Source organism: Alternaria atra, assembly GCF_907166805.1.
Source record: "Alternaria atra isolate CS162 genome assembly, contig: 32, whole genome shotgun sequence".
NCBI classification, from domain to species: Eukaryota; Fungi; Ascomycota; class Dothideomycetes; order Pleosporales; family Pleosporaceae; genus Alternaria; species Alternaria atra.
In genome coordinates, this window is record NW_025091331.1 from 1,414,041 (window position 1) to 1,431,638 (window position 17,598).

The 17,598-nt window shown below is 52.8% G+C and overlaps 8 protein-coding genes across 8 annotated transcripts; 5 read left to right on the top strand and 3 right to left on the bottom strand.

Annotated features, from left to right (window-relative positions):
* Positions 1-564: 564 nt before the first annotated feature.
* Positions 565-1,018, bottom strand: ALTATR162_LOCUS10221 (uncharacterized protein; the record flags this gene model as incomplete). Its single annotated transcript, XM_043317857.1, has 3 exons — positions 565-700; positions 751-884; positions 950-1,018. The coding sequence occupies 3 exons, from the start codon at positions 1,016-1,018 to the stop codon at positions 565-567; spliced, it is 339 nt and encodes a 112-aa protein (XP_043173792.1).
* A 1,623-nt stretch (positions 1,019-2,641) lies between these two features.
* Positions 2,642-3,907, top strand: ALTATR162_LOCUS10222 (uncharacterized protein; the record flags this gene model as incomplete). Its single annotated transcript, XM_043317858.1, has 1 exon — positions 2,642-3,907. One exon carries the CDS (start codon positions 2,642-2,644, stop codon positions 3,905-3,907), a length of 1,266 nt encoding a protein of 421 aa, XP_043173793.1.
* A 1,227-nt stretch (positions 3,908-5,134) lies between these two features.
* Positions 5,135-6,139, top strand: ALTATR162_LOCUS10223 (uncharacterized protein; the record flags this gene model as incomplete). Its single annotated transcript, XM_043317859.1, has 2 exons — positions 5,135-5,398; positions 5,483-6,139. The coding sequence occupies 2 exons, from the start codon at positions 5,135-5,137 to the stop codon at positions 6,137-6,139; spliced, it is 921 nt and encodes a 306-aa protein (XP_043173794.1).
* A 512-nt stretch (positions 6,140-6,651) lies between these two features.
* Positions 6,652-7,725, bottom strand: ALTATR162_LOCUS10224 (uncharacterized protein; the record flags this gene model as incomplete). The annotated part of the gene is made up of 1 exon (XM_043317860.1): positions 6,652-7,725. One exon carries the CDS (start codon positions 7,723-7,725, stop codon positions 6,652-6,654), a length of 1,074 nt encoding a protein of 357 aa, XP_043173795.1.
* Positions 7,726-8,447: 722 nt separating this feature from the next.
* On the top strand, positions 8,448-9,663 carry ALTATR162_LOCUS10225 (uncharacterized protein; the record flags this gene model as incomplete). Its single annotated transcript, XM_043317861.1, has 4 exons — positions 8,448-8,510; positions 8,560-8,583; positions 8,631-9,147; positions 9,194-9,663. 4 exons carry the CDS (start codon positions 8,448-8,450, stop codon positions 9,661-9,663), a joined length of 1,074 nt encoding a protein of 357 aa, XP_043173796.1.
* Positions 9,664-9,863: 200 nt separating this feature from the next.
* On the top strand, positions 9,864-12,636 carry ALTATR162_LOCUS10226 (uncharacterized protein; the record flags this gene model as incomplete). Its single annotated transcript, XM_043317862.1, has 3 exons — positions 9,864-10,761; positions 10,811-11,121; positions 11,170-12,636. 3 exons carry the CDS (start codon positions 9,864-9,866, stop codon positions 12,634-12,636), a joined length of 2,676 nt encoding a protein of 891 aa, XP_043173797.1.
* A 237-nt stretch (positions 12,637-12,873) lies between these two features.
* On the bottom strand, positions 12,874-14,127 carry ALTATR162_LOCUS10227 (uncharacterized protein; the record flags this gene model as incomplete). The annotated part of the gene is made up of 1 exon (XM_043317863.1): positions 12,874-14,127. The coding sequence occupies one exon, from the start codon at positions 14,125-14,127 to the stop codon at positions 12,874-12,876; it is 1,254 nt and encodes a 417-aa protein (XP_043173798.1).
* Positions 14,128-14,834: 707 nt separating this feature from the next.
* On the top strand, positions 14,835-16,813 carry ALTATR162_LOCUS10228 (uncharacterized protein; the record flags this gene model as incomplete). The annotated part of the gene is made up of 3 exons (XM_043317864.1): positions 14,835-14,916; positions 15,088-15,105; positions 15,156-16,813. The coding sequence occupies 3 exons, from the start codon at positions 14,835-14,837 to the stop codon at positions 16,811-16,813; spliced, it is 1,758 nt and encodes a 585-aa protein (XP_043173799.1).
* Between the last annotated feature and the right edge of the window lie 785 nt (positions 16,814-17,598).

Consider the following 17,598-nt stretch of genomic DNA (forward strand, 5'->3'; position numbering starts at 1 on the left):
CTGCGGGGCAACTCAAGCCGACCGACGCGTCACGTGGTGCATGGGCCCGTCAACCATGGAACCTCGACAAGTGCGCATGGGAGTGCATCGGACGTGTCGGCCAAGATGGCGCTTGTAGACGCGTCGTTGGGTCAGTCAGGGTCAGGGGTCAGGGTCCGTTGTCTCTTGCATCTGATTGCTAGAGGGAACGATAATAGATCACGACGTCACTGTAACAGCATGATACGGACACGACAAAGGTACAGTGTAACATCGGACGATAGCGTCTAACATATCCAATAACCTAGTGCGTAGTGACTTTCTAATTGTATCTCCACACTACGTTCGCTAAGAACGGGAACAGAAGGATTAAGTTCACGATGCAGCATCTTAGGCTGAATGCCAATTGGCGACTCGCGGGAAGTGGCATGCACCTGTGGCACAAACTACGTGTGTGGGTGCGAGCGCGAGTGATGGAACGAGCTCGAGTCTATTGAACCAAGCTTGCCGCGTGCTGCTCAGCTCACGGTGATCGTCAATGGCTTTACCGAGCCACGTGCAAGCAAACCTCGTTGATGTTGCGACTCAGTCCTTCTTGGCTGGAACTGCGTTGCGCTGGCCCTCTATGACGAGTCTGTCCATGAGACCTGGGGCTAGAATGTCCTGTCGGAAACGCTCTTGCTGCAGCAATTCTAGCGCACGCAGCGTGGGGCCAGGGTGACTGTAGCGACGCGATCAGTAAGCAGGCGGTGAAATGGGCCGTGGACGTACTGTAGGAATTTGATGTACTTTGGGTCTTTGAAGTACTGCAGGTAGCCGAGGTAGGCGACGAATTCGGGCTTGTCGAGCGTCTTCTGCTGGGCCAGGTAGTTGAGATAGACGGGATTGGCAAGGCACTGGACAAACTAGGCGTGTGTTAATGAAGGTCAAACAGGGGCTAATGACGAGGCAGTATAGGAGAATTGCGGACCTCGAGCTCGAGCTCAAAGCGCGAGTAGCCTCCCACGCCCGGGACATGTTGGGTTGTCTCGTGATCCATGGCTGGCGAGTTTGACAGCTGACGGTGAATAGTCGCGATGGGAGCGGCGCTTGCAGGTCACGCTGAGGCTGAAGAAAAGCAGTTCAGGGTCTTCCCCGCAATTTCCAGGTTGCGCAGAGTCGGCAGCTAATCCAGTTGGGTATGTGAGGCGGGCTAAGGATCACGCACTTGCACAAACAGGTGCAGGGACGGCAGGGTTGATGAGCTTGTGCGGAGTGATGGAGTCAAGTTTGCGGCCATGTCAAAGAAAAGGTCGTGTTTCGACATTGGTTGACGAGGTTTCAATCGGCGTGCATCGGAGCTGGTAAAGCACTAGATGCGATCAAACGCCATGGTAGAGGCTGCGATTCAGCCAAACAGTAATTGCATATCCAGAGGTTTAATGTCCCCTGCGTTGCCGTGCAGCGTAGCTCGGACCTCGACCCCACAGGCACAGCGGATTAGCACCCTGATTTACCGTCTAGACAGTCTTTTCCGGCCAAAGTGGCTGCTGTTTAGGAAGCTCGTGATCCGGCGCTCGAATCACAGCCGGACGGCGCCACGGAACTACGCACCCACGGTCTTGCGGTAAACACGAGGCCCAGCTAAGCTCTGCCTCTAATCCCTCTAAAAGCCCTAGCGAGGCCGCTCTTGCTCTCGACGGTCTATAGCTCTAGCACTCCTACTACTGCTACTACCTCCTGCCTCCTGCCTCCTGCCTCCTACCAACTAATCCTCTGCCGTCTGCACCACCGCCTGCTTTTTGCTTTCCTTCTCCTCCTCACCACCTCACCCTCACCACCACGACCACCCCCGCGCATTGCTGTCTTGTATCCACTAGGCGTTGCATAGACTACTAACGGGCCTCAAACACGCGCCCCGCCCGCCTGTCGTCTGCCCGCCAACAGGGCCCGTCTATCCTCAGCGCGAAACACAGCAGAGAGCATCAGTACCACAGCCAGTCTTAGAAAAACCCGCTCCCGCCCCTTTTGCTGCTTCTGCTCTACGCGAGGTGCGCCGGAACAGGATTGTCCCCAGTGCGTCACCAGCCAGCACTTGCACAAAGCACGCCTGTCGTCTCCCGCGGCGCCAGTGTTTGATTGGGCCGCCCAACAGGGTTGTGAGCAGCGGACGGCATCATGTTTGCAGAGCCGTCAATGCCAGGTAAGGCTCCTGAAATGGCCTGTTTCACCGACACGCTGCCTGTGACGAAATAGGACGCGCCGCTGATCATATTGCTTATCTACAGAGAGGCGACCCTCGCCAGGCCTGCAGCTCAACCTCTCCTCCAACAACCCCTTCCGCAGAGCTGCCTCACCCGCCTTCCCCTCGCCCGCCAGTGCCAACCGCTCGAGCTCGGGCAGCAGACCAATGTCGCGCAATCCCTTTATATCTACCTTCGAGGCCGAATTTAACAAGGAGGCATCCCGAGACCTCGTTGACATGTCGGCCACCATGAAGGACTCTCCCAAGAAATCCACCTTTGGCTTTGCCGCCGAAGAGCTCTTTGTACGTTCACCTCCCCTTGCACGCCAATCGCTCGTGACGTGACGGCTGCCAACGCCGTCATGTCGTACAGGCCACATACTTTGCACCCCATAGTCAAATTCGCTATGATTCCTAGCCACCATTGAGCCGTCAAACATGGACCGCTTCAGGCGCTTTGTGACGCAGTTTGCTGACTATCCTGCCCTTTCCCAGGCCAACCTCACCATTGATGACAGCGACAAGAAGCGAGCTCCCCCACCACGACCGGCCCCTTCCCGAAGCGGCACCGACCCCCGTGCAGGCCATCGCCCATCCCGCTCCGAAGAGGAGAGGCGCGCTGAGCGCATGCGTGAAGCTTCTCGCGGCGGCTCTCGACCACGAGGTCCGCCCACTTCTTCGCGCCCTCCCCACCTGAGCAGCCCCGAACGCCGTGAGAACCGCCGTCCCCGACGCAACTCTGAATCCTCCATCATCGACAGGGGCTCGCTGGATCCGCATGAGGAGCGCAGGCGCAGGGAGCGTCGCAAGGAGCGTGAAGAGCGTGCCAAAGATGGCAAAGATGGCAAAGACAAGAATGGAAAGCGTGTTCGTAGGCCGCAAGGTCTTGACCTCATCGACAAACTCGATGTGACCGGCATTTACGGACCTAGCATGATCCACCACGATGGACCGTACGACGCTGTACAGCCGCACCGCAACCGTAAGAAGGATCAGCGCGCCCCCATGCATGCCTTCCCCGTCGGTTCAGCCAACAACACACTGGGTGGCTCTGGACCGCTAAACAACAAGATTGATTTGGACAGAATCCATGGCAGAGGTGCCGAGGGCTTCACCGACTTTGCCGGTGCCGAAACCGAGTGGAAGAAGCCTGCCCCCGTGGCCACAGAATTCAGCGCAAAGGGCCGAGAAGACATTGTGCATGGCGAGCAGACCCACGGTCTTGGAACTTCCACCTTCCTCGAGGGTGCTCCAGCATCCCGCAAAGCGATTCAGGAGGAGTCTGATGCTCAGAGGCAGAAGCAGCTGGCTGAAAATGGTTTAGGCCGCAAGAAGTCCATCGCTCAGCGATTCCGTGGCATCTCTCAGCCCCGACGTTACGGTGACGGCCCTCGCATCACCTCGCCTGAGGCACGTTACGGATCTGCCACCAGCCCAAGTGGCCCTTATAGCGCTGGAGCCATTTCGCAGACCAAGGCCACAGAGCAAAACCCGTTCTTCAGCGACGACTACGACAAGGCCTATGACGCCAAGGGCGCAGCTATCAAGACTAACGAGAGCGGGTATTCACCACCCCGAGGCGCCGCGCTGCAACGATCCATCACCACAGACAGTGTAGGATCTCCTACAGGCGAGGGGAAGCCCAGCGGTGGATTCCTTAACCGGGTCAAGTCCTTGAAGGGTGGACGCCGACGCCCTGCTTGAGAGTGCATAGGCATGGTAAAATCGAATCGACAACTTTATCCATCACACCTCTGAGCGTCTCAGAACTACTTCGAAACACCAAAAGACACGACGTGCATAGTGCTATAGCGATGGCCGCTAACAGCGCCTATTTCTCTTATCGTCCAACACATTCCTTCGGGACATACACTTTCCTTTCATCTGGCGCCGGAGTAGTTGGGACTTGAAAGCATGAGGTCTGGATACCACTCATATGTAACAGAAATCAGGGCGCTTAAAAATGCTAAATGGAGGCTTTACTTCAATCTTCAATTTTTCAATCAAGACACTTTTTTCTAATGCGAAGAAATTGGACTACTTTGTTTAGCTTTTACAAACAAACTTGCGACACTTGGGGGATGCGAGGAGTGCAAATCTGTAGCTTGAATCAAATTTTGTAAAGATCAGACAGTTGTGCTTTACCGTATCTGCTATCTTAGCCGACGTTGCTTCAGAAGCAAATCAGACATGTAGGTGAGGCCGTTGATTTGCCCCCTTTGATCGTCATTCAGACCCGCTCGATGTTCAGGGGCAATGCAGCTGTTCCACTGGGATCGTCCTTGACGCGTTCCTGTCGCCCAAACCCCCACTCAACCCACTATCCAATCTTCGATGTGCGGACCTGAGTGCCGCTGCTGCCCCTGGCACATGACTTGTATCGCCGACATGCTTCTCAGCCGCACCCGACCAGCACTAAGATCGACAACGGACCTTTGGGATCGTAAGTCACCATCGTATCTCCCCAGTATGATCTTCGGCGCCACAATCCTAAGAGATGTCTGTCTAGTATCGGCTAGGGTGTTAGGTAGTCGTCAGGTTAGATTGGTAGACGCTAATTGATGCCTCGGTGTTGGGTTGAGCAAGTGGTGGAGATAGTGTGGGCTCCGTGATTATCTGTAGTATCAGAATCTGAGTGAGAGAGGGTGCTCTAATGATCTATTGTGTAAGTATCTGTGATTGGGCGAATGGAAGCGGAATATAGTGTCGAGCATCGGAGAATCTTTACAACCCACAACACGCATGCAAAGCTTATAGTCACGTTACGTTTCTCATGGATTATGCGCTCGTCAAATTCGGTCGAGATGTAAGTTCTAGTATGACCCCACAAAGGTTGCACCTTCTCCTTCCATATGGCGCTAGCGCTTCCCTTTCCGAACCTGGTTCCGATTGGCCTTGAACTCATCTCACAACCATGCATGGAATAGCAACATGGCCGCCGTTGACATCTCTTCAAATGAGCTGAGTGCGACCGCAAGACCCGCAGAGCCACTACTTGCATCCCACTTGATCGACGATGAAGACCTCGATGAGCTGCTAGAGAGCGTGTGCAACGTCACTCTTGGAACGAAAGAAAAGAGTGAGAAGGAACAACTGCAGACTGGAGTCAAGAGCTTGGACGATGCACTCGGTGGCGAGTTACAGAGTGGCAGGGTCGTAGAGGTCAGTGGAGAAGTTGGAGCTGGTGCGAGTGAGGTGAGTAAATCGAATGTCACTGTCATCCAACATTACATGGCAGAGGATTGTGGAAACGCAACAACTATATTCTAACATGTTAAGATCTGCTGTACACTGCTTGTCAACTCTCTGCTCCGATATGAGACCTCGACGGCTGCTGTTGTTGATACGACAGGTAACTTCGATGTCCTACGACTTTATACGATCATCGTTGCGCAACTGTCTCGACAGCCAGATTTCACAGCTTCATTGCGCTCTTCATCTAATCTGGGACCTGGAGCTTCGACTGAGGATCTGGCAGCTATGATCCTTGACCGTGTCAAGCTTATGAGGGTCTTCGATTTCGTTGGTGTGAGAGAAGCGGTTGGTGAGATTCGGGATGAGATTGAAGGCAAGAAGGTCGTGGAACCCATTCTACGGACTGCGGAGAGGCAAGAAGATGTACCAACTGAGCAAGCTGCGGAAGACCAGCCACCAACCGAGAGGGTGAAGACGAAGCGGACATATGTCGCAGATAGCGAGGATGAGGAAGAAGACGAGGAGATGCTATTCGATTCAGAAGTTACCATGACCGCAGCAGCACAGCCCGTACAAGACCCAGAGCCAGGGCAGGCGCAGCACCCAACGCCAATGAAAACGACAGAAACTACGCGCGCAGAAGCAGAACGAGGCCAAACCAAACTCATACTAATCGACAACATCGCTCAGGTCTTCCACCCTTTATTGAAGAAAGATTACATTCAAGGTATCCTCCTCTAAAATCCTATCTCCACCTGTAACAACATGTACTGACTAGTTCCCAGCAAACACTATAGCGACTACTTTCCTTACAACCCTCACAGATCTAACAAAGTCCCATTCACTCCACACATTCCTCGTGAACCCAGCTCATCCTCCCCGCGCTTCCTCGCCAAAACGCTCTCTACCACAGAATCAATTAGGCCCTCTGCCTCAGCAACAGAGCCGAGAGCCGCCTCCTCCACTTTCGGTCTTTGTGAGCAATGATGTCGTACCTAGTTTGATGCATTTACTAGGACGATATACGGATATGGAGGTGTTAGTAAGTCGGATACCAAGACGAAAAATGGATGCGAGAGTCCACTACAGTGATTCTGGGGGGTCGGGGAAGAAGAGAGGTGTTGAGATGGTGGGGGTGTTGGAGGTAGTGAGTGATCGGTGGGGAGGGAGGAGTGGAGCGTGGGGTACGTTTCGCGAGGGGAAAGATGGGATCAGAGATGTTTGAAGTGGATTCAATACCCAAGAATGCAAGTCTACGATGTTGATGGCGGGGGTTCAATAGAGAAGCCGTCGTCCCCGGTGTTTCTTACCCATCCTTTCAAGGCATTGCGTATGTCTTGTTTAACCTTGATTCTCTCGTGGAGCTCATCAGATCCTTTCATCTCTGCATACTTCCTCTTACGGAGTGCCTCGCCCATCACCGCCGTTCCACCCAGAAACCCTGCTAAACGTAAAGCTTCCATCCACAGTCCCCTTCGGCATATCTTACTTGCTCCTCGAGGGTCCATCTGCTTCCGGCCCTGCATTACACCACCAATCAAAGTCTCCTGCCAACTCGGTGTCCACACCGCGGATATGTTACTAGGTACCGCTTTCTCAGTAGCAGACAGTGCGCGGCGCGACCAAGTAAACTCCCTATCTGTGGGAAGGATAGTAAAGGGCTGGAAACGATAACCGCCTTTCCACTCTTTGAAGTCAAGATACCTGAGGCGGCCGGACGAAGAGAAGGCGCGCTCGCATGCTTGTGATATGTACTGGGAGTCTGGAAGCACCAGGGTCTCCAAGTAAGCGTTTTGAGGATTGATCAATAGGGATGCCGTGGATGAAAGCAAGGAGGTGGCTTGTTTTATGGCCAGTTTGTCTGTGCAGGATTTGCTCAGCGTAGGTGGCGCATCAGGCCGTGAAGGTTTCGCGCGGACGACGCCCAAAAGAGAGAAGTTGGATCGACCTCGAAGTGCTGAAGTGTCTGCTTGAGCAACTGGATCCAATGTAGAGGAAAGAGTGGGCGGCGCACTGGTCCATGGCGTTGCATCTTCCTGGGCAGCCATAGTGAGCTCCATGCTTGCGTCTCCACAAGGAGCTTCGGAGCAGTACATGTGGATGAATACATCTTCTCGGATAGTAAACGGCTGTTGTAGGTCTTTGGTGTGTTCGTCAGGTGATAGGTGTCGAAGAAAGTCGGATGTTGGATACGGTGGCGTTGAGATGAGACTGCATTCGTCTAGGAGGTAGCGATTGAAGGCTCGGATGGCGGTGACTTCGGCGTGCCAGTCGTGGAGGATGTTGCCGTGTGCGAGGGGTATTTTGTTGGAGGGGAGACATTTCATGCCAGTGCTGGAAATGGTTCAGTGGATGTACATAGTCTATAATCTTCTCTATGAGTAGATTCCATGCAATAGCTAGCTTTTCCAAATGCGATCGAACCAATCCCGCTCGGGAGCTTCGCTTACACAGCGAAGCATTTCGGTCCTGTTGTCTGAACTGTGCGGCTGATATTTCACCCGGTGAACTACTGGACTACACGATATCCGTTTTTGAGAAGCACCCTTGGAGGTCGGCTGATGGAAATGGCTCACCCTAAAGACACACATGACAGGCTATCGCCTTCACTAAGTCATGAGCATAAGCAAATAACGCTCCTTCCGGATGCAAGTGAGCGATTACCTTTAGATAAGACGATTCCGGCGAGGGGTACCCATTCCCTCGCGCCATCGTGGCGGGGTCTCGGCTTCCTCTTTTCAGGTAGCTGAGCAAAGGCGCGTAGCACACAGTCTGCGATGGCATTTGCATCTGCGGGCATGGCAGTGAGACTCAAGTGGTGGGTGAAAGAGAGAGGGCGGAGTTAGGGCTCGGAAGATCCGGGGGGGAGCCAGGCAGGCCGGGGTCCATTGTTACCTTCGCAGTCGCAACGCAACGCTCCTGCTACTCAATCACAAAGAACCCTGTCACAGGCTCAGTACGAGTAAGACCCGGGCTTGCTTCACCTCCACGGACCGCCTTGTTCTTAGTCTTCTTTCCTCAACATGCAAGCGTTTGGTGAGCAATGGCCATGCGCCGCACCGTCGCATTTGCGACTCAAACACTCACGATTGCAGTACCCAAAAACCGACGAGTAAGACAGAGTCCGTACACCAAAGCTGCATGGGCTGACATTTGCGCAGCCAAAATTTGATCTACACCTACGAGTGAGCTATCCATCCAAAGACGTGCGACGATATACTGACAACGCCAGATAATCGACCTTAACAACGTACCACTCGTTTCCGGCACATCATTTATAAAATGGCACCTTTCGCACTCGACGGCCGCCGACCATCGCGGTCGCACAGATAGCTGCCAAGTAAAGGACCACAAAGTCGCCTACAACTACGACGTCACTCTCCCCGTCCGCCTCACCGTCGACAAAAATGGCATGCTACAGGAGTGTTGTGTCGAATTCGAGGTCGTACAGGAATATGGCAGAGGATCAGGAAGAGGCGAACGTATCACATTGGGGACTGTCAAGCTCAACCTTGCCGAGTACGTGGAGCAAAGCGAGATGGTGGCCATGGCAGGCGAGGAGCCAGGCGTAACGAGGCGGTACCTTATGCAAGACAGCAAGATCAATAGCACGCTCAAGCTTGGGATATACATGAAGCAGACGGAAGGGGATAAGAACTTCATTGCGCCGGCCTTGAAGACTGCGCAAGTCTTCAGCGGCATTGCTGGTATCATGGCGGGAGAGCAGGCAGAGCTCGAGGATCATGGAGGTAAGGCACGCTCGACTATATCCCAAGCTTGTACTGACATGCGCAGTTGCGCCCTCCTTGACGAGCAAATCACGCGAAGCTGGCGAACTTCAAGACATGTACCGACGCACCCTCGCTGCATACTGGTCCGCACAACCCGGTGAGCTCAAAGCCGATGAATGCATCGAGGACATATTTGCCGGCGGGGATGGATGGGGAGATCGCGAGAAGCCATACTCGCAGCAGCCACGAGCTCAGCCCCTGCGGTTCGCAGCAGGTGATAGCAGCAGCTCCGTGAGCGAGAGCGAGCCCAGACATATGCGCGGTAGCAGTAGCTCTCATCGCAAGTCGCACGAGACGTTGCGCCCTGGAGACATGAACTCAAACCACTCGCCCAACGTGCGGGGCAGAGGAAGTTTGGAGCAACAAGCATCGCAGATGAAGGCGGAGGCTGCGCGGAAACGACATCGTCCGCACCACGAGGTGGATGAGTTTGATTTGCGGGAAGATCTGGTTAGCTGGCGTCGCCCAGCTTGAAGGTCCAAAAGATAGCACGATAGACACAAATTCCAATAACTAATATCTAACTATAAAGTGATGCATCACACTATGACGCGCCTTGCACGTGAAAGCGCGATGGCAGAATTAGGCGGTCACGAAAGTTGAGGCACGCATTGCACTTTCCGCACCCGTTGCAGCCATCATCATTGCACCTTTCCCCCGCTTCGTCCTCCTTCATGCTTGCGCCCCGTACTTCCAGTGCATTTGTATGCCTCCGATGTGAAGCGCAAATCGTCCGACGGCGGCTCCCTGCCTCTCCTCGTCCACCTTGTCACGCCAAATTTTCCGCATCTACTCGCCGCCGCGATGATGCTGAGGAGCCGGCAGTGCCGTCACAGGCGCAACAACCGAAGCTAAAGATCACAAGAGAAGTGACGCCACTGAATCGACTAAAGAAGAGAAAGGGAAAAGTCATACGAGAAACTTCGGCAAATTTGGGCGTGAAGCGATTGGGCGACGATGCCGACATCCTGGTTCTGAGAGAAATCGCAAAACCAACACAAGAGGAAACCACCCAAGAGCCTGAAACGATCGAACCTTCCGAACCTACCCAAATCCCAGACATTGTTGCCTCGCTACAGGAGGAAGGGAAAGCTGTCACGCCGGAAGAGATATACGAGCAGATCGAGACCTTGCGGCCGAAGAATGATGGCGGTCTCAACGAGCCGCATTACGTCAAGCAGACTACCTTTACCAAGCTTAGGAAAACGCTTATAAATGGTTTTACGCAACAGCAGTTAATAGCATTCTATTCGGTTGCCAAGAACATACGGCAAGAGAAAGTGAACCAGGGAGTGATAAACAGCATAAAACGAAAGCAGGAACCAGGAGACCAAGAGCATTCAGTGGAGCGCTCTGAGTGGCAGCCAGGTACTACAAGTATTACTCAACGCTTACCTGGAGTCGATCGTCATGTCAAAATCATGCGCTATCGTAAGAATGTTAGCAAACAGCTGCTCGTTGACCGCATACTGAGGGACGTTTGGAACCTCGTGCTCTTGGAAGAGATAGAGTCGCCTGGAGAGCTTGAACTTTCCTTACAACCATGGCAGTTGACGCTCCTCAGGGCTGGTGGTACATACGCTAGGACACCTCATCATGAAATCTGCTGACACGGCTGTAGAAAAGGAGACGCTGCTAGAAAAGATCCGACGGACCCGGCGAGCAAGAATCGATATATACAAAGCGCACGACGTTCTTCGTATTACAGCAGATAAAACTACGGCCGAGTACGCTGCCAATGATATTGAAGAAGCCTTTCAACACACGGAAATGAAGCGGATGAACCTGACCAGTTATTTGCGTCAGATTGCCAATGCGGATGTCACTTTAGATCCCAAATCAAATCTGGTCTCGTTGTTTTTTACGCAGAAAGATTTTGACGTCGTCTCGATGCTGACTCGTACGAGTATTGAGGCTGTCGGCAAGACCATGGTATGCACGAGCTTGGTAGAAAGTTCGGAACGTAGCTAATTCTTGTAGTTGACGATCAGAGGTTTCGACAAGAACTCCATAGAAGAAGCGAAACGAACACTGATCCGGTTCCTGCCTTTCAAGGAGCCCGTTACACGTACCTTTGACACCCAGAAACTGGGAACTGCCGACAGTGCAGTGTTCCTATCGCCGGTGCTTCCGGAAGACACCTCTTTGGAATACAAGTACCGTAGCCGGGACCTAGGACGCCTTTCGATGCCCATCGTACGCCTCACGGTGCCCGAATCCGTCGATTTCCAGGCCAAGAAACCGGCGAAGACACCAAAGACGGCACTTCATGGTCTTGTGAACCGGACTATGGCGACTGTACTACGAACCGCCTCCGATGTGGCACTGCCTACACATGAATTAAGTCACTGGGTTCCAGAACCGAGATACAAGCTCTCCGCCGAATTCGGTCAGGTGTTGTTTCCCTTGGAAAATGCAGACCCTAACCAAGTAGTGAAGGCTGCTCTCGCCCAACCGTCTCAGTCACCTTTCCTGCCAACAATTTCAGGCTTGAATAGTCTCTTCACGTCACCCAATCTTTCAGCTACCACGCGCTTGCAAACACCATCTTTGCACTACGAGTTTAGACCTGATCTCTCCCACGCGCCTGGCCAGTTATTCCCTAGTCTCAGCATACAGATGCGTACGGGTCGCAGTGGCGCCAGAGCCACTCTCCACAAACTGACACTCAGTTTCCAGCAACGCATCCACGATGTGCTGCTCCCAGATAAGGCATCAGATGTACGATTCTATCGCCGTGCAAGTCTGCACTTCAACGTCAAGGACCACAACGATGAGGACGTACAGACCTGGGCCGATGCTGTGATAGAGAATATCGAGAGCGGTGGCCGCCTCACTGCGCCACCCCTTCGCATCAAGATCCCCAAATGGACTATACCCGGGTTTTCTAGCGAGGAAAAGGGAATGTGCAATGTCACATACTACTTCTCCGGTATCCAGTTTCGGCAATCTGTGGCTGGAAACTTGTTCGGTGAAGATATCTCCTATAGCACAGTGCAGTCTGGCAAGCTCGGCGCAAAGGGCGGCGCGCTCACTGCACATTACACCGGCCATGGCGATACAGAACTGCGCGATGAGAGCACCGTCAAGGCTTTCGTTGAGAGGTGTTTCAGTATGGTAGACTTGATCACCGATGCAAGTACGCAAACACTGCCTGTGTCTAGGCAGCTCCGCCCGCGGTATGAGAATAGCGAACGCAAGACGAAGAGGATGGATATGTCGGCCAGTGAGATTCAAGCTGCGGACGAGGAGAACGTTGAACCGGCAAACGATCTTCTTGAGCGTGTTGGACAGTACCCTGATCAGAAGGATGATGTCAAGGCGGAAGAGAATACCAAGGTTGATGAGAAGGTGGTTGAGGAAGAGCAGCCTGTAGATGAGGAGAAGGAGTCACAATCTGATGACCCACCTGCGGAAACACAAGACAATGATACCCGCGCTTCGTAACAAAATCAAATTCAACTCTTCATAGCAGCACTTCTCATGCTACTCCTGGCCATGATTTAGCTAACCAACACTTATCGCATACAAGTTCACGTCACGTAACATCAACATGAAAGAATGAAATAGTATTTGCATGAACCGTGATTTCGTAAGGAGTGGATGCACTGTAGTCTGACGATTTCAATGGCCACCAATACATCAATGAGAATGAATATGCATTGGTTCTTGTACCTGAATCATCTACCGCGAGTCTTGCATGAGCTGTAGCAAGCCTTCTGCCGCATCACCCTTTACACCGCCGACACTGCGAGCTAAGCTGTACTGCTGTTGCTTGAGTCTCTGGAGTCTATAGTGTGGGTCCTCTTCCCGTACGTTGATGCGCTCCGCATCGTGTTCGCCCATTCCTATCCTAGAGTCGGAGGGCGATTGGTAGTAATTCCTAGGTCGTATGGGTGAGGAAAGTTGATCAGGAGCTATAGAATTGGACATGTGAGGTCCGGGTGGTGAGGAAGAAAGTACATAACCAGGTACCATACGCGATGATGCGGGTGTATTGCCTTGGGGTATGGCGAAATGGACCGGTGCGGGACCAAGTTTACTGATTGGACGGAAAGGATCTAGATTCGCTTGCACAAAAACAGGCCCTTGGTCGCGTCGCGGGGATGATACAGTGATGTTGGGTACGCGGTAAGCGCCTAGAGACTCGCCGGAAGACGCCATGGCTGTTGATCTCGACGCGTTGGGCGCGTCTGATGAATAAGAGGCGCGGGCTTCGTAAGGACCGATGATATCCGCGTCGCGCTTGGAGACCTGGTTCGTCCTGATCTTATACAATCCGAACTTGAGGCGCGTTCGCAATTGTTCGGCACGCGACCTCCTCTTTCCTTCTGCGACTGCTGACGTGGGGGCAGCCGTCGGCATGGCTACACGTTCTCCATGTTCACTCTTCTGGCTGGCACACAAATCATAGTTGAGAAGGTCAGAAAATGACTGGTTGCTTTTTTGCGAGGCTTGCAGAGGCTCTGGTTCGGGCGATGGTGTTGGTGTGGCGCGTTCGGTGGGTGATCCTGGGTCTGTGAGGCCGATGGGGTTGTTTTCCTTGGAATTGTCAGTGGCGTGAAGACGCGTGAGGTATGGTGTATTATCTACCGTGTGTTTCTGCACAGCGTCGGAGGTGAGGGGCGTGCCAGTGTTGGAAAGACCTTCGTCACGGGCACGAGCAAGCATCTTTACACTCTCGACAGACTCAGCACTGTCAACCTCTTCTATGCCCCTCTTCTTGCTATTCGAATTGGTCTGAGGAGTCATGAGGTTTTCTTTGCCGACAGGGTTGGTTGGAGTGTGCGTCGTGACTTGCTTCAGTGGGCTTTGGGCTCGAGTGACTTCGGATGCTTCGTAGGCCTTTGGGGTAGAGGGTGTATTTATGGCTTTTGGGGTGAGGTCGCCAAGTACGCGTCGCGAGGGTGTCTTGGAGGGAGTATGTTGAGAGGCCATGTTTGGTCTCTGCGGTGTTGTGGTGCTCATGTTGTCTCTGCAACTTATCGGATGTTGTGACGCGTTACGATGGGACGAATGACGCGCAGGAATGCGCTGTTGTGATATGGGATGGAAGTGTAGTCACAAAATAGGTGTGAGTCTTTCTGGCTCCTTTTCAGTTCCAAGAGAGACAGGTGAAAACACAGTTGAAGTTGTAAAGGATGGTGCGGGAGCAGTCGCGTCGTGGTTGGGGAAGTCGTATCACAGGCGCTAGCCGACGCGATTGGGTGGCATGTCAGGGTCCAGCTTGGCGAGAAGGCGGGATGGCGCCTCGACTAGCACAGCACAAAGTTAGGATGGCTTACAGGTACTCAACTCTATTCTCTTTTCCAGTTCTATGGAATCCCTCTTTACCGTCGTGAAATGACGTATTGGAAAGACACACGCTGGGTCTTTCGAAGGAAACTGGCGGCCCTCTATCATGACAACCTACTTCGTTGCCGTTGCTGCAAGCTCTCTCACCTTAACAAGGAAACCGCGACCAATACATCCAACTAGTGCCCAGGTGATAGATTTACGCGTCAATTGACCCAGTTCTCCCTCGTTCCATGGTGAACGAGATGCCGTGACTGTAGAGGACGCGTCTCGAGCGCGAGCACACGCAGTTTTGTGGAAGTTCCGAGGCAACTTGGGTAGTTGGCCCACAGATAAGATAACACGATAAGATGCAGCCACAGTTCGTGCACGCACCTGCATGCATGCCGGACGCACTTGCCCTCCCTACGGGTCTCCAGTTCCATGTCTTACGTCATCATAAGAGAAAAGGAAATGCATCGTTACGCGGCTCCACCATGGCTGAGCCACACCTACTAACCTGCACAGCCGACCATCTATTCACTCCACTTTCGATCCTCAATCATCACAACGAAGGATCCATCCGGACCTAAGACCTCACTAGAACCTCGTTACGTGAGTCAGTCGTTCCAAAAACGGTCTGTGTGTTCCTCAATTGGTGCATCCCCTCATTGGTATACTGACCCGACTAGCCTATTCAATGATGAAGGGCTTCCTTCAAAAAGCCAAGGCTGAGCTCAAAGGCTTCACTCAACGCGACGAGTCTAGCAACTCTAACTTTGGCGGAAATTCACAAGCACAACACCAACAGCACTTTCCCCCAGGTCATCAGCAAGGTGGCTTTGGCCACGGCCATGGTCAACAATATGGTATCAGCGATCCGACAACCCTGGATATTCTCCGCTATCGCTATCACCATGGTACCAACCTTGGCTCTGTCTATGTCATTGAGCGATGGCTCCAAGGTTCTCGATTTCCTGACGGTGCCGAGGGATCAAGCGAGCTTGCTGCAGTGCAGGCCTGGGTAGATAGAATCGGGGTGGCCGAGACGAAACAAAAGTTTGAAGAGCACTGGGCCAACATTGTGCACGACAACGCCATCGGATGGCTTGCTAACGTGGCCAAGTGTACAACCGTCCGCCTGCCCATCGGTTACTATGATCTCCCGGGCGCCGTCTTCACTCAGGGAACACCTTTCGAGCCCTACGCTGAAATCTACACTGGAGCATGGAACAGTATCCGCACCCTGATCCAACGTCTTCGCGCACGCTCAATTGGTGTTCTGATCGATTTACATGCGCTGCCAGGAGGCGCAAACGCGCAGGAGCACTCAGGCACCAACAGTGGGCGTGCTGAACTATGGACTAACCCTTCTAACCGCGCGTTAGGCGTTCGCTGCTGCCAGTTTATTGCAGAAGACACCAGAGCTGGAGCTGAGATTGCCGGTCTCCAGCTCGTCAACGAGGCTGAATGGGAATCGGAGCGTATGTATGAGTGGTACGACGAGTGTATAGCCGCTGTATCCAATATCGACCCCGGAATTCCTATCATCATCTCTGATGGCTGGAACCTGGGGAAGGCGGTCGATTGGTCTTTGCAGAAGAACTCTATATACTCGCATCCGCAATGCCCAGTCGTGGTTGACACGCACTATTATTGGGCTTTCACAGATGAGGACAAAGCGAAGACACCACAACAAATTACTGAGGAAGCTGGCAATAAGTTAGGACAGCTGGATGGTAAAGAGGGCTCTGTGCACGATCGTGGTGCAGTACAAGTCATTGTTGGCGAGTACTCCTGTGTCATGACTGAAGACTCTTGGGCCAAGGGCGGCAGCGTTCCTAAGGAAGAGCTCGTACAGCAGTTTGGACAAGCACAGAGCAGAAGATATCAGCAGAGAGCTGGCGGTAGTTTCTTCTGGACTTGGAAGATGGATTGGATGCCGGGCGGCGAGTGGGGCTTCAAAGCTAAAACAGAAGACGGGAGCATTGTACCACCCCAGTATGCAAAAATATCCGCTGATGATAGGCACGGAATGATCGAAAAGGCCAGACACGAAAAGGACGGGCGTATGCATGAGGATGTCCAACAGCACGTATCATATTGGAGCGGTGTGGATCCCAACGGTCACTATGAGCACGAAAAGTACGAACACGGCTGGCAGGTCGGATATCAAGATGCTCTCGCCTTCTTCGAAGGTAGAGGAACCCAAGGCGACAAAATTGGCATGTTCGAAATGTGGATCCTCAAACGAATCAGAGAGAGTGGGTACAGAGGGGGCTTCACTTGGCTGTTCGAGCAAGGTCTGAGAAAAGGTGCACATTCGTGTTACTCCGTGGTCGGTATCTAAAGGTCAGTGCACGGACTAGAAGGTCATCACTCACTACCGTTTGTTGTATTGTCTCGATCACGAAGTGCGTGCTTGGTGCGATGACGTTATAGCTAACAGTCCGAATGTCGACCTTTGGTGGAACAACCAAAGGGACGACGCGTCTCTAACGACAAACATATACAAATGGATTTCGGCGTACAGTACCGCTTCTTTTTAAACGACTTACCACTGCTGCCCCCTTCACTCGCAAACTTTACTTCGTGCGATCCTTCGATTCCCAGGAAACGCTCAACTTATGGACCGCAGCCATCTTATGCCCTCTAATATACCTGAAGATGCGCCTAACGAGTCAATTCCCCTTTCATACGACATACCTTTCAGGCGTCCATATCAGGCCTACTGCGTCACGGAAGCATCTTCGCGCCCATCAAGTCCAGATTCTCTTATTCCGAAACCTCTTCGGACATCAACTCCGTTATTATTCCAGACTGTTATCAACACAGGGTCCGCGGATACTGGAGAGTTCGAGCAGAACGATTCTGGCAGCCAAGCTTCGGCATGTGATTCTGCGCAGCATATTGAATCTGTAACACTACGGAAGACGGGACAGTATAGCAAAAGACAAACAACCTCATCAAACCAAAAACCATTGTGGGAGCGTACACGATTGGGAAACAATCCAAGTCACATTACACGAGCTGTCACTCCACGAGGCAGCCACTCGTTAGCTTCATCTGAGGTGATCACGTACGACCGACCACCATCACATCCGCGGATGCAACAATTGGGATTTGCCAACAAAA